Source organism: Tauraco erythrolophus, chromosome 23 (assembly GCF_009769465.1).
Source record: "Tauraco erythrolophus isolate bTauEry1 chromosome 23, bTauEry1.pri, whole genome shotgun sequence".
Classification (NCBI taxonomy): domain Eukaryota; kingdom Metazoa; phylum Chordata; class Aves; order Musophagiformes; family Musophagidae; genus Tauraco; species Tauraco erythrolophus.
In genome coordinates, this window is record NC_141487.1 from 5,812,869 (window position 1) to 5,838,621 (window position 25,753).

At 57.9% G+C, this 25,753-nt stretch overlaps 1 protein-coding gene across 3 annotated transcripts in view; it reads left to right on the forward strand.

The window, feature by feature from the left end:
- Nucleotides 1–25,753, forward strand: part of AGRN (agrin) — a 115,422-nt gene that overhangs the window by 43,941 nt on the left and 45,728 nt on the right. For 2 of the 3 annotated variants that reach the window (XM_086625605.1, XM_086625607.1), the window contains exons 3-4: nt 1,394–1,414; nt 14,731–14,778. In XM_086625605.1, the coding sequence (XP_086481731.1) occupies nt 1,394–1,414; nt 14,731–14,778 (69 nt within the window). Of the gene's footprint in view, nt 1–1,393; nt 1,415–14,730; nt 14,790–25,753 lie in introns of all 3 variants that reach the window. The other variant, XM_086625606.1, reaches the window with a different exon arrangement.

Below are 25,753 nucleotides of genomic sequence, written 5' to 3' on the forward strand. Positions count from 1 at the left end.
GCAGCGGGTGAGGCTCTCTATTCCAGCTGCATCATTGTCTTTCTCCTCCTCCGTTTCCTCTGCTATGTGGCTCAGCGTGCTCCCTTTCCCTGGGAAGTCCCCCACCTCCATCCTCTGCATCCCACCCGTCTGGTCATGCATCCCCTGGGGCTCCGTGTCTGTCCTTTCAGCAGCCTTGGAGAGTCCAGCCTGAGAAAAGCACACAAGAAGCACCATGTACTCCCAACTCCACCCTGCTTTTAACCATCTAGTAGCTAGTGCGTGATCCTGTGAGGAGGCACAGTGGTCTGGGTGAAATAGAAAAGAGTTCAAGTGCATTTCACACTAGGAGACACCCATGTCCTGGCGGGACACAGGCCTGGCTGCGAGGACAGCTCCTGTTTCCATAGGCATCTAGAATGAACGCTCTAATGGTTACAGGACTTCTATACTGCCATAGCTTACTTGCAGATAACTAAGTTGTTCTCAATAACAACTATTAAAATGCTCAGCTGTTTAACTGTTAGCCTTCTCTTTCATCGTGTGTGTTGGGGACCTCGTTTCATTTAGTCTTCTGGTTTCCTAGACTTCAAAGGTAGTTCTGGCCCAGGTGATGCTTTTGGATAGGAGGTATTGAGCTGCAATGGTGAAGGATGTGTGCACCTTTGTGTTGAATGGGAAAGAACTGATTCCTGGTAGCCTGTATTGGGAAGCTGGCACGGCTGTGGATAGCTCCGGACTTAGGTGCTGAGTGCTTCCAGATTGTGAGTTTGGTTTCAGAAAATCAATTGACAAGGCAACCCATGAAGTTTAACAGTTAATGCATGCTGGCTTCTGAGACTTTGGCTGCACTTGTTACATTCTCCAGGACCTCCTTTAGCTGTCCTTGTAAGGAAAGAGTGCAGGCTTCTCCATGGATCGAGTCGCCTGTGGTGTCTAACGCAGCATGCCTGTGTTGTGTGGCTCATGGTCAGCCGTCGGTGCTGAGATGTTCCTCATGGGTGTTTTGGTGTTGTCCTGGTTCTGAGGCTCTCTGTTTCTCCCTTGTTTTGTTGTGCATGACTTAGGCTGTTGCAGCGTACAGTATCGTCAGTAACATCAGCCTCCTGCTGTTTTCTGGATATCTGCAGATTTGGGAGCCACTTGTGCCACAAAAACACGTTTAAATCAATGGGCTTACAAGGCCAGCAACCCGGCCACGATCTTCTGGGGTGATTTGGGAGTCTAGTGCCCAATGCTGCCTGGAAAGGGCTGGAAGATGATGGATGGAAGCTGTCCCAGGTGGTGTCGATAGTGGAGCATTGGAGGAGGGGCTTGGGGGAGGGTAGGAGAGCTTTGGGTTAGCTGTCTGTTTTCCTGTTTCTAACTGTTTTGTTCTCTCCTTTTTCTCCTTCCCCTCCCCTGCTTTCTAAAGAACATAGGAAGCTTCTTGCTGGTAAGTGGTGGTGTGTCATGCAAAAAAATACCATTTTTTCCATCCACCATCAGACTCACTGGCTAGTCCATGTCATTCTTCCATCCACCCAGGATACGCTGGAGCAATAGAAACCTTCTGGAGGTGGGTACAGGCACACCCATGCCCATGGCCTCTTGGCTGCAGAGTGTGCACTCACCTCAAAGGGAGCTATTGCTTTTAGATCACAGTTTGTAGAACTGTGTTCTCCTCTGCCTCCATGTTGCCCAGCTTCACATCGTTGCCTGGGCTCAATTGGGTTGCTACCGTCCTCGCACAAAGCGAGTGACAGCTGCTGCGGCACCGAGCCTCCAGAGTGCTGCGGGCACCAAACTGTGATCTAAGGACACCTCTCACCTAGTGCTTGTCTCATGTCTGACTCCATCCTCAGCCTCTCACCTTCACCAGCTCCCCGGGGAGGGTGGGGGAGAGCACTGTCCCAGCTCACACTGGAGGTAAAACAGACGGGTTTGCCTGTTGACCTGGCCTGGGGGTTCTGCGGCACACGTAGTTGATGAAAGAGGGCAGAGCACTGCTGGCTGCAGGTCCAGGGCAGAGGCTGTGTGTGCCCCCCATCCTGGTTGAGCTGTGAAGCTGCAGCTGTGAGGCAGACACTCCGCAGACAATGCTGGGCATCTTTCTGGCAAGAGCAAGTGAAGTGTGGGCACAAGTTGAAGCCCCCAAGGTGTTCCTGTCCCTGCTTCTCTGGTCCCCTCGCCTGCTCTGCACCATGTCAGCAGTGGCTCATCTCGTCCTCAGCTGTCATCTGCACAGATGGTTGTTTGAAACAGCAGATCCCCGTCATTAAAACAAACCATGTGCGTGCCCAGGCTGATGAGAGCAGCCCTTAGCGGGTGAGGGGAGGGTGTGCAATGTACACGGCTGCAGGCTGGCAGGGTGCCCACTTCCCTCTGATGCCTGGCGCTGGGAATCCCGGCATCCCAGGAGCCTCGTGGCCAGCTCCTTTGTTTGGTGGCTGTGGATACAGAGCGTATGTAAGGAAGGCGTTTGGCATGTGGTTGGGGCTGGCAGTTCATCTCGTGCCCTCCCCCTGCACACACGAACCTTTGCACACATCCGCCGGTGGCATGGCTGGCTCAGGCTGGAGGATGAGGCAAGCAGAATGCCTCCCTCTGCTGCTGCCCCTCTCCACCACACCCGGGCAGCTGCCCTGCTGTGATGGCAGGTCCCAGGTCCACGTTTGCTGTGGACAGACAGCTGTCCCCTGCTTGTACAGACAGGCCTGGGTATAGAGATGTCAAAATGCTTCTCTGCATCAGCTTTGACTTTGAGGCTGCTCTTCTGCCCACTTTGTGCTCATCTTGAGACCTTTAGGTGCACTGCTGCCCCACATATGTAGTTGGATAAGCAGCTGGCTTTTTGATGTGGTGTGGGGCAGGATGGAGCCGTGGCAGCTCAGCTAGCCTTGGCCTGGGCATCGTGGCTGCCTGTGTCAAAGCCCACTGAGCCAAGGAATACGGATTTACACCAGGACTGGACCAGCTGTGGCTGGTGAGCTGTTTAAAGCTATTGCTCTATTTCCTACCTGTTTTGTGCCCCTCATTATGTATAATATATAGACTGTATTGTGGAGGGGTAGGCCAAGGGTTTGTTTGGAAATGTGCCCTTGCTGCAAAGGCGCTGGAGAGGGAACACAGGGATGTAAAAGTTTTATTAAAAGCTGCCTACTCCTGGCCTGGGCTTCTCTGGGTCCAGGAGGAGCAAGAAGCAAAGCTATCCAAGCCAACAGCAGCCCCTGCTGGCTCGTGCTGCCGTGCCTCAGCCCTGGGATGTGTGAATTGAGTCGGGAGTTTCACTTTCAGCTGTGTGTGGTTGACAGTGATAGCTAGATGCTGCCTGCTTTTGTCTCTCCCAGACGGCAAGGGGGCAGGAGAAAAAGGGTCTGGGTTCCCAGGGCTGCGCACTTCCCCGTGCTGCGTCCCCATCTAACGTGCAAGCCGCTCTGCAGTGCCTGCGAGCGATCTCCGAGCAGGGCTGTAGTTGGTTGGAGGAGAGGGTGTCCCTTCTCTTCCCCTCCTTCCCAGAGGCAGCAGCTCTCCCTGCCTTCCTGATCCAACCGGGGCAGCTACCCTCCTCCCGGGGGCATGTACAAACACGCTTTTTGCTGGCTGTTTCCTTCTTCTTCTCTGTGCTTGAGCTTTCTTCTTTTCACCTTACGGCGTAGCTCTGGGGGTGTTGCTCTCCCCAGGGAAGCAGCCTGCACTGGGTTTGACTGACCACCACCACCATGGAGCTGGTGATGGGATGCATGTCCTCTCCTGCACTGTGGGAGGGGACAATGCTGCCGCCTCTCGCGCTGCTGGTAGGTCCAGCTGTGTGTTCCTAGGAGGCCTGTCTCACACTGCTCTGAGGCTGGTGTGGTTTGTCTGCTTTAGGGGAAGTGGTTAACAAAGCTCTGCTGCACCAGACGGTTTGGACCAGGGCCCGGGGCTGATGCTCTTGTCTGTGGTGGGTGCTGGCCACAGCCAGGACTGAGTGCCTGTCTCGGAGCTGTTCTGCAAGGGCCCCGCGCCCTGCCTCTGTGGCAGGCAGGTGATGCAGAGATGCATCACTCCAGGGCACAGTGTAATTTCGAGCCGGTGCAGGCTCTCCTGTGGCTGGACCGGCTCATGGGAGAGGTGCAGTGAGAGTACTTGGCTGGTGTAACTTGGCTTCTGACCCAGGGTGGGGAGCAGGGTGAGGTGTCCAGCTGAACTGGGGAGCCCTGGCTGGGGGGAGGTGGCAGAGAGCTGCCTGGCTGCCCTGTGCCATGGAGCTCAGCTTCTGCTCTCGAGAGCAGCTCGGGCTGAAGGCTGGTGGGCCCTTTCCTGAATACTGCTCCCAGCACTCCCTCTGCCTGCAGCACTTTGTACAGCTGGCATGGCAAACAGATGTCTCGCCTTCACGCAGGGTATGTGCTGGCCGTTCCTGCGTTGCCCTCCTTGAGTGCTGGGCTGGGTGGGCAGGAATGGAGGTGTTCTGGTGAGCTACCTCTGATTTCATGGTCCCTGCTTGCCTGGTTTTCACTGGCACGGTATGTTTTCTTACTAGTTAGGCTCTGCTGATGTGGTTTTAGGACTCTGAGGCCTGTAGGAGGTTACTGGCAGTACCTAACTCCAGCTGATGGTACTCTTTTGGGCAGACCCAGCGTGAGGCATACCCCCACTCCTGTTGCTGAAGGATGTTCATCATTGTCTGGAAGCGTTCTGGTGATGACTGCTTTCTTGGTGGAAAGGTATCCAGAGTGCCAGGCATACTTGCTAATCTTAGCCTGCTGGGTGTTTGCTCCAGAGATGTGCTGTAGGTTTGTTTCATCACTTGTTTTCTACTGTTTCTGCCTATTTGCACCCGCCTCCAAGTTACCATATCCTTGAGGAACTCTGCAACACCAGCCAACCCTCACACCCCCTTGCAGATGAGCCAGTTTGCATCAGCTTGCACAGCAAACGGGGGTGTGTTTGGGAGAGGGCTGGCAGAAGTGATGCCTTACAGCTCCGCCAACTCGGCGCGCAGAGAGGCCGAAGGCTTGGACCGCTCTCTTCCCACGCCACTCCAGCGGTCAGGCGAGGCTCTTCCTCCGAGGGAAGGAGTCGGTGCTGTCTGGGGGAAACAGGAGCCGCAGGCTGCGGTGCCTGGAAGGCCGGTGTGTGCCCCCCGCAAGGGCAGAGCCTTCGCTGCCCCATCACCCTCGCGGTGCTCCAGGTGGCGCTGTGCGCCCGCTGCGGCTCGGCGCGGCGGGAGCGCGCCGGCGGTGCTGAGCGCGGCCCCGCGGCGGGCAGCGCGGCTGCCCGGGAGGAAGGCGCTGAAGATGTGCGATGCTCAGCGCGGTGCCTCGGTCTGCGGAGTCCTCTCGGCTGCGGGTGCGAGCCCGGCCGCCGCGTTCGGAGCCCGCAGGGAGTCGGGGGCGCCGGTGCCAGCGGGAGCCCGGCCCTTGGTGTGAGCAGGCAGAGGGTGGCAGGGCTGGGCAGGGTGCTGGGGCTCCAGGGCCACAGCAGTGGGGAGCAGCGTGGCTCCGTGCCGAGGTGCATCGCCCCCTCCCCGGCTGGCTTTTGCTTTGCTGTGGGTCTGCTCGTGCACAGCAGCCCTGTGCTTTTAGATCTGGACACCGAGTTCTGCGTGCAAACCTTGTGGGTTTTTATTTTTTTCTTTTTTAAGGAGGGAGGTAGGGGCATCATAAAACCTGTTCACTGTTGGCATGTGGGTGGCCAGGTGGAAGAGGTGTGGGCTTTGTGCGGGGCATGTGGGGGAACATCTGTTAACGGAGGGGCTGTTGCAGCTGCAGTGCAGCGTGTGCACAGGCTGTGCCATGCAGACCGCCAGCTCAGAGAAGGGCCTGTGGTGCTGGGAGAGGGTGACCTGCATTCCCCAGAGCACAGGTGTGTGGCCTGCTCCAACTCTCCATGCTTGGACATCCCTGAGCATGTCTGGAAGACAGCTGTGTGGTCCAGTGTCGCATGGTAGGAGAGGGCTCTTTCAGGACAAAGTCATTAAATGGGGAAGCTCCCCCCTTCAGCAGAGATAGCCAGGCACTCCTTGTCCGGTGCTGTGTGGCTGTTTATTAGGAATTATGTGAATTAACAGCCCTTTCCCCTCCCAGCACACACACCAACCTAGCCGTGAGGCTGCCCACCCCAGCCCCATCTCATGCACCCGCTCTCCTGTCTCCCATTGATAGGGTTTAAAAGCTCTTTATTTCCAAGTGCTGCTCAGCAGGAGTCAAGCTGGGTCCTGCCAAGTGTTAAATGAAATAATTAAAATCCCCACTTTCTCCCCCTCTCACTCCTTTCTCTGTAATACTGGTAATTAGCCTGTAAAACTGCAGGAGGGGATGGGGAAGGGAGAATGTGCAAACGCCTTCTGTAGGCTCCCTCCTCCTCCTCCTCCTTCCTGTCCCCGAAGGAAGCGCAAAATGGCTCTCTAGGCATTGGGTGCTGTCAGATAAATCCCAATTAGCTCCCTGCCAAAGAGGATTAGCAAGAAGGGAGCCAGGTGGGGAATCAGCCTGGCAACAGCAGGAGCTGGGGGCTTCTGCAAGGTCTCTAGCTCAGTGAGGAGGGAGAGATTGACAGCTGTCAGTCAGATCCCAAAGTAGCACTGATTTTTGGTGTTGCAGGCTGGTATCTGGCATCTGGTAGGCAGAAGTGGGAAGGTGAAGGAAATGAAACTGGTGTCTCCTGCTGGTGTTCCCTCTTCCCAAGTAACTGGTGGCTTGAGGGTGCGGGGTCCCACAAGATGCCTGTGAGCCTTCCCCACTGAGGTCAGTGCAGAGATGCCGGGCAGCGTGCGTGGGTTGTGCTGCACCCAGCGCTGATGTGCTGGGGCCTGCCCAGGTCCTGTGATGGAATACGTGTCTCCTGCCAGTTCTGTGCTCCACAAGCAGGAGGATGAAACTACCATCCTGCCACGCTCAGCACAGCCAGCTGCACCCAGCCCAGCCCCTTCTGCCTGTCTGCTGCGTTTTGGCAGCAGCTGTGACATTCTTGCCGTGAAAGCCCAGAAATAAACCCATTAACGGCACCGGGCTTTAAACTGGCTGGTGACCACACGGAGGCCTTAATGCATTGAACACTTTCATTTAGAAAGCTGGGCAGGGGGGAATATGGATGAGTTCAAAGATAATGTTCTCTTGCCTATAGCAGAGGAATAGCAGCTGTGTCTGAGGGTGCTAAATTGACCACCCTGTCCCTCCCTCTTCTTTCCCGGCAGATGTGATGACTTTCTGCCTCTTGCACCCTGCTGGGGCTGATCCCCTCCAAACACATGCAGCCTTAGCCAGGCTGCTTCCCATCCCATGGAGGAGGTGAAGGGAGAAATGCCATCAGCGCAGGCATGCGGCGTTGCTCAGAGGGAGGATGACGAGTGGTGGATGGACCACTATGGAGCTGGGGTATGGCTGAGGGACGAGTCCCCTCTGGCCAGGGCTGGCCGGGCTGGGCTGTCCCAGTGTAGACTGAGCCAGATGTAGAGGTACTGGGGGGGCTGAGCTGTCCCCATGTCTTGGGTGTGTTTGGCTCGTGCACAGCCACCTCTTTCCACTTCAGACTGGCCTGGAGCTGATCGTGTGTGTTCTTCCAAGTTGCTCACTTCTGAGCCAAAATAATGGAGCCAAAGGTGGCTTTTCTGTGCACTTTTGCCTTATCAGGTCTTGCTGTATTTTCTTACCTAGTCCTTCGTGCGCTGATGTCGGAAGTGTGAAGGGAAGGGCTGAGTGTGCCTGGTGGGCATGGTCGGCAGAAGGAGCGGCTGGGAGATTGGTTGTCCCTGCGTGCTCTAGCTGGTACAAAAGGCATTTTTGAAATGCTATAGCTGTACAGGGGTGTCTACATGCAGCCAGCTCTGGAGAGGGGATGGATAAGGGACAAAAATGATGAGCCACATGGATGGACCAGGCAAGCGTGATGTCTCCCCAGTGCAATTGGCTCTGCTGATTATAAAGCCTCATCTGAAAGACTCGTAAGGGGCAAGGGTGCAAGTGTCTTGTCTTTCCCAAGAGGGTGATGAGCTGATCTGCCCATGCTGGAGTTTGAGCCTGCGTCCTCCAGGACACAAAGGCTGTTCAGATCTGAGGCAGTGCTGCCCCTAAAAGTGGCCCCCAAATGGCTGGAGGGGACAGAGTCCTTGCGGACCTGGGAAGAAAGGGAGGACTGTGTGGTGGCTGATTTGCATGTGTAAACATGCACACAGGAGGATGCAAATGTCCTCACTTCCCTTTGGGGATATTTTTATTTTTTTATTCCGAAGCTGAGCCTTTGGCCTTAGCCCACATGTGCTGGAATTGCCAGGGGAGCATGGCTCTGAACCCCTACCTGAGGGGAGTGTGGAGTGGGCCAGGAGGGGAGAGGGATACTACTGGGCCAGCATTAGCGCGGCAGTGCCCTGGTAAAGGCATCGGGCAGGAGTTTGGCACCTGTGTCCCAGGGCAGAGCAGAAGGATGCAGGACCAGGCCAAACTGGCCACACAGTGACCAAGCGGAGAGGGCCAGGGCACTCTGCTTGCTTTTTTGGGGAAGATCTTGGCTTCTTGTGTGATGCTCCAGAAATTCCAAGGGGGCTATGGTAACTGGGGAGGGTACTGGAAATGGGACAGCAGTGGCAGAGACTTGAGTTTAGCCTTTGAGGGAAAAATACTGGATTGGAGGGGTAGGGTGCTCTGTGTTGTGGTGGGGTTCGGGGTTTCCATCCAGTTGCCAGTGTGCTCCAACTTGCTCAGCCAGTCCTTATGCCTTGTCCCTGGTGAAGGGAGAGGTGTTATGCCGTGTGCCAGGAGGCCTTGTGGCCTCTGGTGCTGGCTGAGGAGCCCTTTTCCACCTGGCTCATCAGCACTCACCCTGGCACAGGGCTTTGCTTGTGAGGGGATCCTGAGATGGGTTCCTAGCAGGGGTCTGCTTGGGAGAGATGGCTTGGCACAGTGTTTCCCTGCTGAGTCCCCATAGCACTTGGGCTCTCAGGGGCTCTTGGCAGCCCCTGCGTGTGTCGGCTCCCAGGGTGCATGCCAATCTGCTTTACTGCTTGGAGGTGAGGCCATCAGGCACCCTGCTCATGTGGGCTCTCCTCCTGGCAGGGTGGTTAGGATGCATCCCGTGCCTCGCAGCAAGCTGGGATCATGTTCTGCGAGTCCCTGGGGAGGGGAGGGAGCGATGCAGGTTTAAAGAGGAGCAATGTCTGGGACGTGACTTGGATTTCTTTCCTCCCTTCTCCGTTTTTCTTCTTCCCTGTACTGATCTTGGCAATGTTGCACGTGTGGTACTGGGATGCCCAGGATGCTCCCAGCCCACGTCTCCAGCAGAGAGGAGCAGCATGTCTCTGTGGTGTGGCTGTGGGGCAGCTTGTGCCAATCCCACAAGGAGACCCCGCAGCCTTGCGGTGCCCGAGATGCCCTGCTAAAGGACCACCCAGCCTCCTCAGCATCTCCACGCCGGAGGGGAGAGTGGGAGGACTCAGCTTTAGTGTTTGTGTCCCTCGGGCTCCAGGTGAATTTCCAAGGTGAGGGAGGGAGGGGCAGCATGGCAAAAGCAGGCTGGGGCTGGCGCTGGGAGGGTACGTGCTGCCCGTGAGGGTTATTCTCCCGTCTCAAGTTCATAGATTCATAGATTTATAGATTTCTAGGTTGGAAAAGACCTTAGAGATCATCGAGTCCAACCATCCCTAATCCCCATTAAACCATATCCTCAAGTAGATCATCCACCCTATTCTTAAACACATCCAGGGATGGGGACTCAACCACCTCCCTGGGCAGCCTATAGTTGTTGCTTTGTGGAGGAGCGGGTGGTGGGGATGCTGCTGTCCCACCAGCTGGGCACCTCCCCAGGGAGAGGGGGCTGTGCAGCCCCTGCAGCCGGGTTGCTGGCAGACCAGCTGTAGCTGCCTCGTGTGAAGCCGTGGCACCTGGCCATCCTGGTGGGCAGGAGAGCGCTGCCAAGCTGTGGGGCAGTGCCACAGCCCGGGCCTGCGTGGTGACTGCCGGCAGTGGCTGGGAAGAAGCTGTGCTTCCCTTCCCGACTGTGGCAGCTGCCTGGTTGGTGCCGGGTAAGGGAGACAGGAGGAACTTAAAGCAGCTTCTCTGCAATGAGCTTCCCGGTTTGACCACAGCGGAGTTACCCCCTGCCACATCTCCACAGTGCTTATCTCGCCTACGAGCACGGGACGGGTGTGTGAGGACTGCTTCCTTGCCTCGCACATGGTGCAGCAAGGTGCAGACAGCCCCTCCACAGTGCCTGCGAGAGCCCTCCTGCCCCATGGCTTGGGTGGTAAACCAGCTTCTGAAACTGCACGGCTGGGGAGCAGTCAGCCCAGACTTGTGTTCAGGTGGCTCTGTAAGCAGAGGGCCTTCCTTTCTTTGTAGTCACCAGAGTTGCTTGCTTTCTCCATGGTGAGGAAGAGCTCAGATGGTTTGCTAAGGACGATGGTGTCTTAAAAATGGAGTGGCAGGTCACGGTGCTCTAGATGTGTGGTATCACGGGCAGGGAAACGGCTTGCTGGGAGTTGTGTGTTCTGCCAGGGGTGCCATCTCACCAGAGATGGTGAGATGGCATCTCTACCTGGAGAGCAGGTATGGAGGGGAGGCCCTGGGAGCCGAGGCTCATCTTGTGGGCACCAGGTGCCATGGTGTTTGGGAATGCTCTGGCTGCAGCAGGGCTGCCCTGACCTGCTGTTTGCTCTTGCCCCTTTGCTGGACCTTCACTCAAGAAATCTGGCTCTTGGCCCTGACCTCCCTCTGGCTTTCAGCCCAGCTCTCCTCTTGGCAGCATTCCTGTCCTAGCTGTCAGTGTCCTGCCAAAAGAAAGTGGTGACCAGAGACTTCTGGCTTCCCAAGGACAGGAATACCCAGGTAGGCGAGGAGAGGAGCAGCAGAGCTCGATGGCGCATCTGTGTCCCATCACCCCTTTTCTCCCCTCCGTGCTCTCCTCCCCCTGGTCCAGCCGGTGCGCTAGCAGTGCCAGCACGGACCCAGAACAAGAAGTGGGTTCCAGCTCCAGTCGGGTCCTGCAGCCCAGTCCTGCTCCCCGGGCATTTGCGGTGGGGCTGCCCCCAGTCCCTGGGGGTGTGCCGGGTGTGCAGGTGTGCCTCCACCCTCTAGAATAAACGTCCTAGAAAACAGCAACGAGGGGCTGCCCCGCTCTGTGCGCAGCTCTGCTCCTGCTTCGGCCCCTGGGGGTCTCGGCCCGTTCCGCGATGCCGGGGTGAGGCAGGAGGGCTTTCTCCGCCCCTCAGCATCTCGGCCGGCCGCCGGCGCTGCTGGGGTCCCGGCCCCCCTCCCTGCCCGCGCACAGGTCCCGGGGGAGCCGGGGGCAGCGCGACCCCGCCGCCTCCCGCTCTTTGTCTGGGCCGCGCCCGCTCCGCCGCCAGCCGGCCGCGCCGCCCCCGGTCGCCTTCGCATCCCCTTTGTTGGCCGCCCGAGCGCTCGGGAGGGGCTCGCTCCGCCCGCTTGCCGGGGGTCGACCCGCGGCGCCCGGAGCCGCTGCCGGCAGGGGGAGGGAGGGGAGGAGGGGGCCACCGGCCCCCCGCGGGGCAGAGGAGCGGGCGGGGAAACTTCGGGGCGTGGGGCGGGCGCTCAGGCGGTTGCTCGGGCTGGGGCTGCTCTCCCCGCTGCTCCGTTGTCTGATGCTGCGCGGCCCCTTCGCCGCGCGTGGGGTGAACGTCGGGCGCCGGAATTAGGGCTCCGAGCTCCCGCCGCCCGCCCACCCACCCAGGCAGGGCGGCCGCTGCTCCCATCGCCACCACCCGCCTCTGTGCCGCCTCTCCATGCCGGGCTCCGCGGGGAGCTGGAATCTCTCCGGGAAGGACTGGCATGTCACAGCGGCGTGAGGAGGGGAGCTGGGCTGCCCCGGCCGCCGCCGTGGCGGTGACGGTGCCGGTGCCCGTGCTGGGCAGCGTTGCTCTCCGCCGGCGAGGTCTGCGAGGCGGCACCCGACCGAGGGGGAGAAGCCGGGCTGCGGCCCCTTCTCGCTCACCGTGGGGCTGGGAAGGTGCCGGAGAGCTGGCGCCTGGTTCGCCCGAGGAGGGGCGGCGGCGGGGGAGCGCTGTGCGCCGGCTGCCCTGGAGGAAAGCGGAGCGGAGCGGGGACGGATGTGCAGCAGCTGCGGACGGAGCCTCGGCGTGGAAGGGGGAGCGCCTGTCCGCGCCCGGAGCGTGGGCAGACTGAGCGGCACCCTTGGGCTGCTCCCGGCGCCTGCCTGCGAGCGCCCGCCCCGGAGGGTCGGAAGCCGGTGAGCGCGGCGGTGCCTGCCCCGGAGCAGCCGCAGCCGGAGGAGACGCGTGGAGGAAGCTCAGCGTGTCTGGAGCGGAGCCTGAGCAGGGGCCGAGGGGCACCCACGCACCGACGGGGCAGCCAGACCTCCCCTCCCGTCCCCACCGAGGAGACACGGACGTCGCCGAGGCTGCGAGCCTGAGGGGGTCCCGGTGTGTCGGTGCTGCTGCAGCCTCCGCCGTTCCCACGCTGGTAGCAGCTTGTCCCCGTCCCGCTGGGCTTGGCTGCAGAATCTGAGCTCTCAGCACTTTTGCCTGGGGTTGTTTAGTTTGCTTTCTACGGGCAGGTGTGGATTGATACCTCCTGGGCTGGAAGAGGGATTGCTGAGCACGGGACTGTGGGTGTCGCTCTGGAGCGGGCTCGGACCTGACCGTTACGCTGTGCCTCCGAGATGGCTGATGTGGGAACCAACTCTTGCTCCTGAAGGTGCCCCCAGCCTGCTCTGCCCTCCTGCTGTGAGCGGAGGATGGGAACCTCTGGGAAGACTTAGGTCTTGCAGCTGCTGAAGACAACCAAGGTGGGAGAAAGAGGGATCCATGTGAGCCTTGTGGCTACTCTGTCTTGGATGGGTCAGCGGCGTGTCGAGCTTTGGCCCGCAGCGTGACGGCTGAGCATGACGGCTTGCCAGTACCCCATGGCGCCGGGGGCCTTGGAGCGGGACCGGATGTACCAGCACAAGGTCTCCTTGGTGGTGCGGTATTTCATGATCCCGTGCAACATCTGCCTCATCCTCTTGGCCACCTCGACGCTGGGATTTGCTGTCCTGCTCTTCCTCAACAACTGTAGGTGTCCCCGGACGTGTGGGAGGAGCAGGGGAGGGAGAGACAGGGGTTAGGGCAGCCGGTGTGTGGGGTGGCCCTTCCGACACTGCCAGCTGCTGGCTGGGCTTTGCCCTGTGCCCGGGTGCTCATCGCTCACCTGCTGCTGTCTCAGGGGAAGCTGGGGAGGTGACAGCCCACTCCATAGCTCTGCCTTGCTTTTCCCTGAGATGATGTTGGCCCAGAGCTGCGGAGCAGAGCTGCGAAGGTGGGCGTGCGTGGGCCAGCCCCAGCTCCCCACTGTGTAGGGTGTGCTCATGCTGTCAGCTGTGCCGCACCCTCTATGTTCCGTGTCCCATTCCCTGCCCTCCCCACCCCTAATTACTGTGTCTTCTGATCTGCTGCTGGAGGTGCGAGCGTGGGTGATGCTCCTAGGGGAACACAGTCAGTCTGTTTGCGAGGTGGGGATCTCAGCAGGGCTGTTTGAGGAGTGAGGGGCAAAAGATGGGCTCCTGTGAGTCCTGCCCTGGCCAGGGGCTTCTGCTGCTCCCTTGTTATAAGAAAACTGCTGAGCCTTGGGGCCCTGTCTCTATAAGCGATGGGTGGGAGATGTGTCTCCTAGCTCTCTTGCTCTGAAGAATTGGCAGAGGGTTGGGGCCAGACAGAGGAGTTTTCTGTGGGGTTAGGCTGTTGATCTGATCCCTGGTGCGGCTGAGTAGATGGGTACATCCACGTATTGCCGGCTGCTCTAGGCACTGTGCTCTGTTGCCTCATCCTCCCAGCACCTGGCTTTCTCTAGGCGCAGCCTGTGGAGGAAGACTCTGTCGTGCAGTGATGTCTTTGACCTCCTTGATGGAAAGTGCTGAACGCCTGCTGAGAGAAAAACCTTTAGAGGGCAGGCAAATCCTCCAGCCTCGCTTTGGGATGCACCGCTTCACCTGGTGTGTGCGTGGTTAGAAAAAAGCTGTGCAAAACTGTAAAATACACTAATGCGTTTAAAAATCACCAGCAGGAGCAGAGCCCAGGCAATGGCAGGGAAAGAGCCTGGCCACGTAAGGAGTGGTGTGCCCTCTGCCACAGCTTGGCTTTGCTGCCCTGGGCACATCACTTAATAGAGAGCAGAGCCCAGTTTGATACTGGCTTTAGGGTGTTTCCCGCTCAGAATAGCAGAGTCTGTGGAGCTGACTACATGAGCTTCTCATGTAGTCAGCTACTACTACTACTCTTCTCACCCCCCTGCTTAATCAGGAGTTACCCAAACGTAGAGGGCTGGCTGGTGGCGAGGCTGTGCCACCTTGCTCTGAGTCCTGTGTTTGTGTCGGTTGATGCTTTAACCTTCCGCTGCCCCAGGCTACCCCTTTCTCCCACCTTTGCCTTCTTGCCTCGGAGGCTGCAGCATTCCCCACTGCTCAACCCAAATGACTTGGTGAGTCAGTGCTCAGGTGGGTACGTTTATGAGAGGTGATACACAGCGTGATTTTCATCATAGCTCTCGTGAAATGGCACACAGTGGGCTGAGGCAAGCCCCAGCCCTGCCAGGCAGGAGAGGGCTGCTGCCAGATCCCAGGCCAGAGCTGCTCCATTGATACAAGGGCAGAGTTGGAGCTCCTCTTCCTGCTGCTGCCTTCTTGCTGCAGGATCTGTCAGTGCCTACCTGCGCAGGGCATGTGTGCTGAAGGAATGAAATGCTGGCCGAAAAGCTGCTGGGGAGCTGTGGACAGAGGTCTGGGGGGAGGAGGAGAGAGCGTGCAAAAAGGAACCGCTGACAGCTTGTGTTTTTTGTTTCTTTGCAGACAAGCCCAATAGTTATTTTACTCAGACGCAGCCGACGCCGCGAGATGGTAAGTACGCCGTCGCTTGCTGGAGCCGGGTTCCCATGCTCAGGATGCACTTGGGAGCAAATCGCTTGAGCCTCTTGTGCTTCCCACAGCTGATGGTGGAGCAGTGCCTCCTGACCCAGTGATCTATTTTGCAGCTGACTGGCTGCTCTGTGCCCGGAGCAGTACTGCATCACAGAGCATCATGCCATGTCCTGCTCTTGCCCCTGCCTTCAGGACGAAGGAGTGTGTCCTGCCAGGGCAGGAGGGAGGGCACAGTGACTGTCCCTTGTTGCTCCCTGGGAGGCACAGCAGCCTGTCCTCTGCAGAGGGTTTCCTGGGCAGCTGTGGTGGAGGTGGGGAAGGGCTGGAAGGGGAGATGGGATCTTGCGTGTGCTCCAGCGGTTTGCAGAGCTTTTCTGGTTTGTCTGCTGAGTCCGTGGAAGGGAAGAGACTGGAGAAAGGGACCTTATCCTTTAAAAGGAGCAGCATTGAATCCGGTGGCTATTCTGTTTGTCTCCCAAGTGTCTTCCTGGATTTTGGCAAAAGGAGGGGGGAAGCAGAAGAAGGTGCAGAAAGGCTTGTTGCTCTGCAAGCACACAGGAAAAAAAAAAAAACAGCGTGTGTTCCCACAGTATGTGGCAGAGTCATGGGTGAGGGAAGGACCGTGAGAAGGTGATAGGCTGTTAGCATGAGGAAATAGCCAGAAACAGTGTTCTGTCTCCTGTGGTACTTCCATTTTTTGGGTATAACGTCACAGCAACCCAGGGGAGGACAGTGAGGGAGGTGACTAGTCCCAGCTTGTGGGACCTGGAGCTCAAGGCTGCGCCTCGCCGTGGCCTGGGCAGGTGTCGGCCAAGCAGGGAGGGACACCTGTTCAGGGGAGAGATGTGGATGCGGAGTTTCCCTGGGACTCTCCGCTGCTGTTAGCAGGTGTTGGTCTTGCTGGGAAAGGACTGGAGTAGGTTGTGCTGGCTCATGGCATCAGGAGGTTAAATGGGCACAAAGCGGGTCGGAATCTCTGCAGCACAAGTACATGGGATGGGGGCTGAGCAGCTCAGGGAGGGGTGATTTTTGAGGCTAGCAGAGGTTGCTGGTCATTAAATTACTGTTTCTGCTGTGCAGCCAAAGTTGAGTCATCCCAGCCTGTCCAGTGTTGGATCAGTCTGCTGCTAACACTGTATAAATGCTACCAAAAAATCTGTTGGGCTTGTCCTCTGGCTGGCAAAAGGTTTCAGCTTTATCAGCATCGAGAGCAAAATGGAGCCTGGTGTTCAGCTGGACATCAGGTATCTCCACTGCCCTGGCTAGAAAGGGTGTGGGCATGTCAGTTCTGGGGACTGTAATGCAGCCTTCCTTTCCTGTTCTTGCTCGGTTCCTACAGGTTTCTGTTTCTGGTATCTCCTAACAATTCCCTCCCCATCTCCAGACTTTGACCTTGCCAGACATGAGACAGTATGACGCTTTCCTCAGCCTCTCCAGAGTTACTGTCCTTCCCTGGCAGAGCAGGTGGGGCAGCACCTGGGTTTCCTATAGACTTGTGTTTCGCCTGGACCTGTGGCACTCGCTATGGATTGCCTCTCACCTATGGACTCCCTGCTGCCTGATGAGCACTGTACTCACCAGCACCTCACACCTTTCCTCTGGGCTTGCTAAAGCTTTCCAGTTTCACAGAGCTGTAGGAACTTTGGTTTTTCAGGCCATGCTGTTATCAGTCAGTGGCTTTAAAAGCTGTTGGATGCGGGCAGGCAAGCACATGCTCAGATAATGTCATCATAGGAGCTTTGTTTCTCTGAAAATCAGGCTTAAAATGCCCTGCTTTCTGCTGGCAGGCTGTTCAGTCACCTTCCCCAGCTTTCCCTAGTTTCAATTGCACAGATAAGAACCCAGCAGAAAACAGCAGCCAATTAATAACACGTTTGTTTCTTTCTTTCTTTCTTTCCTTCTCTGATGGGGGTGGGGAAGGAGGCGGGGGAGAAACGGATGCTAGATAAAATGTGATTAATCTATAATTGGACCAGAGAAGACATCTAAAGCAAAAATAAAAACGAACGTAGGTGTAACTCCTAGCTTAGGGCTCCAAAATATTAGCAGCCCAGCCCATCCAGATGACATACTCCAAAAGATCTCAGGTCCCCACAGGAGATGGAAAACTACCACCCTTGGTGGGCTGCCAGATGAGATGCCTCCTTTTGCAAGTCTGGTACGGTGCAAATGCCTTGCGTCGTCTTTGGAAAGCGTTTCTGGGCAGAGGGGAGCATGGGGAAGAGGTGCCCCCTGGGGTGAAGGGGCTGGTCCCCGCTGCTTCTGGAGGGACAGGCAGCGTTGTCACCTGGACTGGCTTGGAGACGTGGCTCTGGTCCCGTGGGTAGTCAGTCCACTGACTCAGATGGGGCCGTGCTTGTCCTGTCAGCTGCTCAGGTGTGGCGGAGGTTGGCTGGGCCGTGGCTCTCCTGTCCTAGGCTCACGCTCGGAGTGGCTTTGGTGGGACAAGGTGTTGCGCTAGCGAGAGTGGTGCCCGGCCGACAGCCTGTTTGGGGAGGGCTGGCTGGGGAGCCACCGAACTCTCCTTGCCTTCCCCTAACCAGCCACTCGTGAGCGGGACACTGGGCAGGGTCCATGTTCCATTCCCCAGGCGGTACCTGGTGGTGTGACAGAGGTGGTGGGCGAGGACTCAGCTGAGCACTCCAGGGCAGGGGCTGTGTCCCAGCAGGAGGGAGCGACAGTGCCATCCAGGAGGGATGACAGTGCCATCGCCGAGCACAGCAGGGACCCTTGATTGCTTCTTCTCCAGCCGGGCTCCTTGAGGATTGTCACCTCTTTGTGTTCTGGGCCAGATTCTCATCTTCTACAAGTCTGCGCAGCTCTGTGGTGAGCAGTGGGTTGCCACCAGCTGGCAGCCTGTGCCGTGAGCCAACGGATCTCTGCCCGCCGGTACCAGCTGAGGATCTGCAGCTTGGTATTTCTGTCTGGGAAACCTGCTACTGGAAGGTTTACCGTGGTTCTTTCCCCTTCCAAGAGGTGGTGCAAAGCTAGACAGAAATCATCGTCTGCCCTGGCAACGTCGGACCTCAGTTTTCATCTGCAGGAAGTGGCTTCCCACACCTCGGGCATCTTTTCTGCAAAGCCCCTGTCCTGCCTACACAGAAGGTGCTGCAGCCACGGCTGTTGCCCCGGTGCTCCAGCGATGCTGGAGGTGAAAGAGTTTGCCCACCAGCCGGGGGAGTGCCTCTGATTTAGCACCCGTGTGTGGTTTCTCTCTTCCATTTCTTCCAATACCAATTTCTACCCTAGAAAACTCTTCAGCCAGCATTGATTTGTAGAGTGGTCTCTGCTTTAGTTTGAAATGAGGCCATTAACGCTGTTAACTCGCTGCTTTCTCCGAAATCTCCTGCGCCGCTGGCGTTCCGCAGCTGGGCAGGGGACCATTAAGCTCTATCAGGTCTTAAGCCTGGCTTTCTTAGACCAGTGCTCTGTGAAGGCTGGTGCCTTTCCCCAGCTGAGGGGCTGGTGTCTGAGCTGGCTAGTTCTCCTTTCTCAGCATTAGTAGGCAGGAACTGGGGAGTGTCTGCTGGGGAGCTGGAGAGGGGGTGGATGTTGGCTCAGCTGCGGCCCCCCAGGGCAGGAGTGCTGTGGAGGGGGCGTTGGCAGGTGCGGTGCAGGGGTAGGCAGGGTGGGCTGTGCCTTGCTGCATCCCCTGGGGTGCGATAAACGATGGGGGAGGATTTGGAGGGTATGTCCTCCCCTCTCCTGGTTCTTGCAGCATCTGTGATGAGAGGTTTGGTTTCTGTTTGTTTGCAGCATCCCTTGGTGGAGTCGAGCATGGGAGGCAAGATTGGTTTCGTTGTTTGCTGTGCGGAGGGCAGGGAGAACAATGAGCCCTCATGGGGCTGTGGAGCTAGGCTGGTGAGAGGGGGGCTGGCTGCTCAGGTGGATCCATAGGATGAGGCACCAGGCTCTTGGGGTCAGCTCCCCATCACCCATCTCTTCCTGCCGCCCTCCTCGCCCAGGTGCTCTGCTCATTAGTGAGGTGTGCATGGAGTGTGATGGCCCAGCCAACAGCTTCAGCCTGTCTGGACCAGGCATCCCTGATGGATGGGGAGAGTCACCATAGCTTGCCAGGGTGGTGGGAGCCAGCCTTTTTGCTGGCATCCATGCACCTTTGCAGATGTGTTAATGGTACCAGCCAGCTGTGGGTCCTATCTCTGCTGGGTTTGGAAACATCTGAGAAGGCTGAGAGGGGCTGGACACGCATTTCCTTTTGGCAAGCATGGATAGAGTGATGCTGGCCCAACCCATTGCACCAGGCCGAGGGAGCATTGCTAAATGCTTATTTATGGATGCATAAAAGCAGCAGCGATGCACGAGATGAGGACATGTGAGAAATTAAATATTGGAAAAATGCTTTTTTGAGCCTGGCAGCCTCATAAACAGCGGGTTGGCGGAACTGGTCCAGGCATGGGGTTAGGCGGAGAAAATGCTGGTGCAGATGGGTTTTCAAGTTTACATAGGAAATCAGTTAGTGGATTGATCCCACAGTGCTCTCAGTCCTGAGCATCACCTTGCTGCTGGATTCTCTTCAGCATGGGCGTGGGGGGAGGCTTCACAGGGCTGCGGTGCTCTTCGGCACAGAGTGCTGGCTGTGCCTGAGCCACAGCTGCGTGTCAGAGGTCTTGGTCTTGCTCCACCTGTTTGCTACTTCGTCAGGAAAAGACGCTCCTTCCTTTTATTTGATCATTTAATTAACATCCTGTAATTCTGATAAACAGCTTCCTCTGGCTGGTAACCTATTGGCATGGATGTAGCGAGGGGGAAGTAACTCCCCTGGGCTCAGGAGCCATGTAAGGTGCTTACCTCCCCTTGGCTGCTCTGCCTAGTTCTGCGTGCTGCCCGCAGCCTACCTGCAGCCCTGATGGTAAATCTTGCAGTGCGTTGGTGGGAAGGCTGGGGCTGGCCCATGCCTTGGCAGCCGGGTGTGCTGTCCGTACCCTCCTCCCACTGCCAAATTCATGCTGAGCCCTTCCTTCTCCAGTGCCTGTCGGAGAGTATACTGGGAGGCAGCTTTGGGCTTTTATTTTCTCAAAGGAGGCAGGTGGCTCTCTGGGCAGTGCTGCGCCTGCTCCTGGGGACAGGGGAGGGGACACTTGGCTGCCCTGGGAAGAGAGCCATGAAAATAGAACTTAAAATACAAGCTCTTCAATTTTGTTCCCTCTGTGCATGGCAGTGCTGGAACACCCTGCTGGCTTTGGCTGCTAATCCCAGCCTGTTTCTCTTCTGACACAAGCCGATATAAGACTTGGATGCTGCGAAATGAATTTGTAGCACAGGGTTTGTGGTGGGGCTGATCTCAGTAGAATGGGAAAGTGTTGCAGGCTCATCTCTTTTTGTCTGCCCACTGATGCATTTTGTACCCCCTGGTCTCTTCTGACCACCCCACGCTCTCTCCCTTTCGCACCCGTGCTTGCCCCAGCCCTTTCCTGCACAAATGGTTTAGAAACGCTTGGAGCTGCAGGAGTGGGGAAAGCCATCCACTCCAGCAGCAATCCATCTCGCTACAGCCTCGGGCCATGGTCTCCACCCGTGTCAGCTCCCCCACCTGACAAACGCTGGCGGGCAGCGGAGCTGACACAAAGCCTTGCTGGTGCTCCTTGGTGCTCCAGCTCCAGGCTGCTGGCTGCCCTGACCTCTTCTCTCTCTGCCGAGAAGTGGAGCCGTGGGGAAGGGGTGCTGGCTCCAGCAGCGCGAGCGGTGACGGTGTTCCGGCACCTCTGGCTGTGTCACCGCCGGCGGCTGCGCCCCGGCTGGCGTTGCTGAGCGAGGAGGGACCGGGAGCATCGGAGCGTGGCGGGAAGTCTTGTCACACATCACAGAACAGAAAAAATTCACTCTCTCCGCGCAAGGTGAAATTTTTGAACCAGGCTTCTCAGCAGCTGCTGGCTTTTAATTACATAGTGCCTGCTCCTTCGCTGAGACTTCGTTGCAGCACGGACTGAAGTGCTGACCTCCTGCGCTGCCGGTACGGCACTTGCACCCGCTGCCCTGGGCATGAGGGTGCCCTAGGGTGCTATTCTGTTTGCCCCAGAATCCTGGGCAATCCATGCTGCCAGGCTCAAGCTGGCCATCCCCTAGCCGGCCCACAGAGGGTCTCCCAGTGAAGCGGTTCTGTCTTTGGCTTCCCCTTCCTTTTTTCTTGCTCTGTTCCCACCCTATGGCAGTGAGACAACAGCTCAGGAGCCCAGACTGGGTTCTGCTTCATCCCCATGCGCTTGCCCCACAGCCCAGCCTGGCTTTCTTGCACACTGCCGCAGCGGGTGCGATGGCTTCCCTGCCTGGGGTCCGCATCCTGAGCACCGCAGCGAAGTGTGCCTCAGCCGAGCCAGCTCAGGCTGCTTCAGGGTTGCTCTGGAGAGAGGAGAGGTGCTAAACATAGCTCTTCAAAAGCTGAACGGTAGATAAGGTAGCAGCAGTTATTAGACACCACTTTTGATCTCTTGAGAGCATTTTCTCCATTTACAGTGAGGTTTGAGCTTTCTCTTGGGGATCAATTTATACACTTTCGTGTTACGTGGCGTAAGCGTTGGAGGAGGAGTAGGTGGGAGAACTGCTAAGGTGTCTCTGTTTTTACCTGTAGCAGGTCCTTGCTAAGGTTGCAGATCGCCAAGCTCGCCTCGCTCTCTTCACATCTCTGCCTCACGTCTCTCCTGGTGTTGTGACAAAGAAACAGCATTTGTCTCGCTTTGTCTTCTCTTCCCCTTGGCTGTGTCATGCTGGAGTTGCTGCGTGATACCTTTCAGAGAGAGCTAGTGCGTCGCTACCAGCTCCCGAGTGAGCCCACTGCAAATCCTGCCTGGCGCTGTGCCGTGGCGGAGCCTTTCTTGCCAAGTAAACGTTGTTTTTGTAGGACCGTGCCCCGGGGTGGCAGTGACACAAGGAGTCTCGCTGCTGTGCGGTGGGAGGCAGCGTGCCGGGCAGGCTGGGCTCAGGGATGCAGCCACTACGTTTAATAATCCGTACGCAGTGCAGAGGGAGGGCGAAGGAGAGCGGGGGGGCTGAGACTGGCTGAGACCCTGGGGGCAAGCGAGCTCCTCGCCGAGTGGCCAACAGCCTGCGGCGTGGCGAAGGGCGGTGTGCCAACTTTGCCGACCGCGCAGCTGAGCGCCCGCTCCGGACCTGCCGCAGATGGGCAGGAGCCTCCAGGTGTCCAGAGGCTGCAGCAGCGCTCCTGGCTGAGCTCTCTGATCTCCCCGATTTGGAAACACTCTGTTTTGCAGAACGGGGCCTCTGCAGGCAGGTGGGAGCAGGTTAAAACAACCCCAGTGTTTTTTTGTCTCGCCCTCGCCTCCCTCCCTGGCGTGGGCTGGGTACGGGCGGCTCGGTGTGAGCGCTGGGCTCTGGGTGTTCCGCTGCAGCGTGGCTCCTCGGGGCAGATTCCTGCTCCTGGCCGCTCACTCTGCGGCGAGGCTGGGGCACGTGTGTGCGCTGGGGTGCGCGGGCAGGGCAGCCGGCTGCTGCCGAGGCTGGCTTCTCGCTCGCATCCCTTGCGGAGCGCGTTTCCAAACTGCTCCTCTCACTGATGGAGGCTGGAGAGTTCTTCCAGCGATTAGGAGCCGTGACAGTCTGCTCAGAGCCGCTCTCGCAGGGGAGTCGTGACAGATTAATGAGAGAGTCTTTTAAGACGATGTTTGATTTGCAAGAGTGACTTTGATGTTGCAGGCCCAAGAAGACGATGCTTTCAACTCCTCCCTGCTCCGCCCTGCCCTGCCCGCCCCCAGCACCGCCTTCGCCTTGCTCACTGCCATCTCTCTGCCTCCAGCACATGATTTTGTTTTTAGATCTTCCAACTGATCAACTTTTTCCCTTGCTGCCCGCCCCTCCTGGCCCCCAATTATAGACCATGTAGTCAGCTCTCCTCCTGCTCCTCCCTTGCCTGCCCTGGCCTGTGCTGCCCGCATTGCCGGTGTCAGCTCTGCGAGGGGCTGGGCTGCCCGTTCCCAGGTGGGCACCGGGGCTGCAGTGCTGACTGCTCTGCTGCTGCTGCTGCTCACAGATGAGATTTCAGTTGCGGTGGATTTTAGAAATGAAGTGTTTTTTCAGGCAGCAGTGCTGTAAAAGGTTGTGGCTAGTGACCACCACGTTTCTGGGCTTCCCCTCGCTGTCTCCTCGTGTGACATGGGAGTGCAGAGTGTGTTTGGGGATGCTGAACTACCACGCTGTGGTCTCAGGGGGAGGTACCGTGATCTCTCATGTGTAGAGCTGTGCAAGCAAGGTCCTGGGAGAGCTGAGAGCATCACAGAGGCTCCCAAAGTGGCTGGTGGATGCCTACCGTTCTCTCAGCTTCTGAAGGACCTTCCATCCTTCGAACATATCAGCTTGAAAACTTTAAGTAGTTTGGGGACTTGTTCCGGAGAGGTTCTTGTGGCCTTGGGGACCACAGATTTGCAGCTGCAGTGTAGCTCAGCTCCATGGCTAATCTGTGGAAATAAAGATGTGCACAGTCCTGGTGAGTGAGGAGGGCTGCTGCCTTCCCCATCCCCTTCGGTACCCGCAGGGCTGTACGCAGGGGTGCTGGCGGTGCCTGCAGCCAGCGCCCGCCGCTGCTCGGAGAGCCCAACTGCAGCTACCCAGACGTGAGTCAGTGGCACTGCGTGAAGTCACTGTCTTGTGTTGTCGGCAGGGACGGGGCACGAAGCAAGTGGAGATGGGCAAAACCGGGGCTCAAGGCCTCAGGGTTAGTGTGCCCCTGATGCTGCTCTGGCTGTGCCAGGGGTAGGGGCTCTAAGCAAAAGCGCTCGGGTGAAGCGGCGTGGTGGTAATGACACAGGACCGATGGCTCTGGGTTTCTTTCCCAGGAGACCCAGTGCTGATCTCTGCACAGCCTGGGAGGTGCTGAGCGGCGTTTTGCCAGGGCTGTGGGGCGGGCGCCGCGGCTGCTGCCGGCGTGTGGCATCCCCAGCCCCGCGGCGGAGGCCTTTGAGCCGGGCAGGGGGCTTTTTCTCCCTGGCTGATGCAATTAATATTGATGGCGGGGAGGGTGGGCCTGGGAAGAGGAGTGAACGTGCACAGGCGAGAGTGGGGCTGGAGCGCCAGCCTCACCGGTCTCCATGGCAACGGGCACCTCGTGCTCATGCAGAATTAATGCCATCCTGACACGCGCACGGCTCCGTCCCTGGACCTGGTGTTTCCTTCTGCCCTTTGGGCACTGGGAGCCCCAAAAGCAGCTCTGCCCTGCCCTGCCCTGCCCTCCGCCTGCTTCCCCCGCCCTTTGCACCAGCCGTGGCCATACGTGCCAGACGACAGCAGGGCAGGCTCGCGTGTGCCATCGTGGCGGGACCTTGCCCCTTCTCCAGAAGGAAGGCTCGACCTGGGCCCTGGGGTTTGTTGTGCGTGTGCCCTCACCCTTTGCTGTCGTGCTCACTATTGCCTCACTTGTCCTCCTGTCTCCTGGCTGAGGATCTGTCCCATCAGGGCTGTTTTCCCCCACCCCTGGGCTCCACTGGCCACCATGTCCCATGGCTTCTTGCTTTTTCTGTGACGGTGGCTTCTCCTCTCTGATGCGGGTATTTAACAGTGACTGCTCTGAGGCAGGATTTGGGATGGGACAAGTCACTAGCATGGCCCACTGGTAGCCTGCCCGTCCTTGGGGACCAAGTGGGCAGCAGTGGTGGGTGGGACGCAGAGGTGCGTGTCAGCCCAGTGCCCGTCACTGCACCTTAGGGATTGAACAGCTGTATCTGAGGGTCACAGCTTTTCCCCTCTGCTGTCCAGCCTCGGCAGTTCGGGGCTGCTCTCCAGTTCGTGTTCCCCACTCCAGTACGCTTTGAGTGGCTTTAGCAGGGGAGCACCCCCCGCTTTCCAGAGAGGCGGAGTGTTTAATCCCGTAGCCTTAGCACACAAGGCACGTGTGCAGGGACATCCTCATTCTTTAACTCTTCCTAGGAACAAGAATTCCCCATGCCAGCGGTTCAGCCGGTGCCCGGAGCCACGGGCAGCCCTGCCCTTCCTGGGCGTGCTGGGGGAAGCATCCTTCTCCCTCCGTCCCTGCCTACAGCCCTTGCTGCGGGGACTCGTGGCTGCGGCTGTCCGGAGCACGGCAGTGCGGCCGCTGTGCGTTGTTAGCCTTTCCTCTCTCCCACCCCTTTCCTCTCACTGGAGACACTTTACGCCGTGAGAGCAGGTACATCCCACCCGCCAGCTGTAATCAAGTTCCTGGCTGTGCTTTTCTGATTGTTTTCTTGGCCTGTTCAGAGAAGGGACGGACTCCCCTAGGATCTGGAGCGGGTCCAGGCTGGCAAACGCGTGTTCTGCCTTCAGCAGGCAGGTTTGGCTGGGGAGGGGGGAGCTGCCAGGAGTCACCTGCACGTCTTCCCAGCATCTCCCTCCGCTTTGGGTGTTCAGGGCCCTCCTCCTCCTCCTCCTCTTCCGCCTTTGGCAGGATTCCCAGCGAGGAGAAAGCTTCTGGGAGGAGGAACCATGTGCCACGAGAGCCCCTCTCGGTGGCCTGGCTGATGGGCCACGGGGCAGGCAGGCAGACGCTGCAGAAGGCCTGGCAGGGTGCAGTAAGCAATCAGCAAGCTGCTCCAGGAGCATGTTTTTTTTTCTTTTCTGTACAGTGGAAAAGAGCAATTTTGACATTACCTTTATGATTATTATTATTAAGTTGGAGAAACATTTTAAGGTGAATGCTTGGGGCTTATTAGATAGAGCTCTTCACCTCAAGATCTCAAAGCACTTGACAAAGTCAGCTTGTTATTAATCCCTACTACTCATATTGAGTTATTTACCTACTGACATTGGGGGTTTGGTGATTATTATTATCTGCATTTTTTGCAAACGGGAGAACCAAAGTGTGGAACTGGATGGGGAGTTGACGCTGGAAGCTGTAGCTGCTCTCCACTCTCCCTGCCTGTGGCTGGCTGCTGTCTCCCTGCTGCCTGTCCTCACTGCTCTGGTCCGGGAGGGTGGGAAGAAGGCTGGGATGGATTGAGAAGCTCACCCAAGA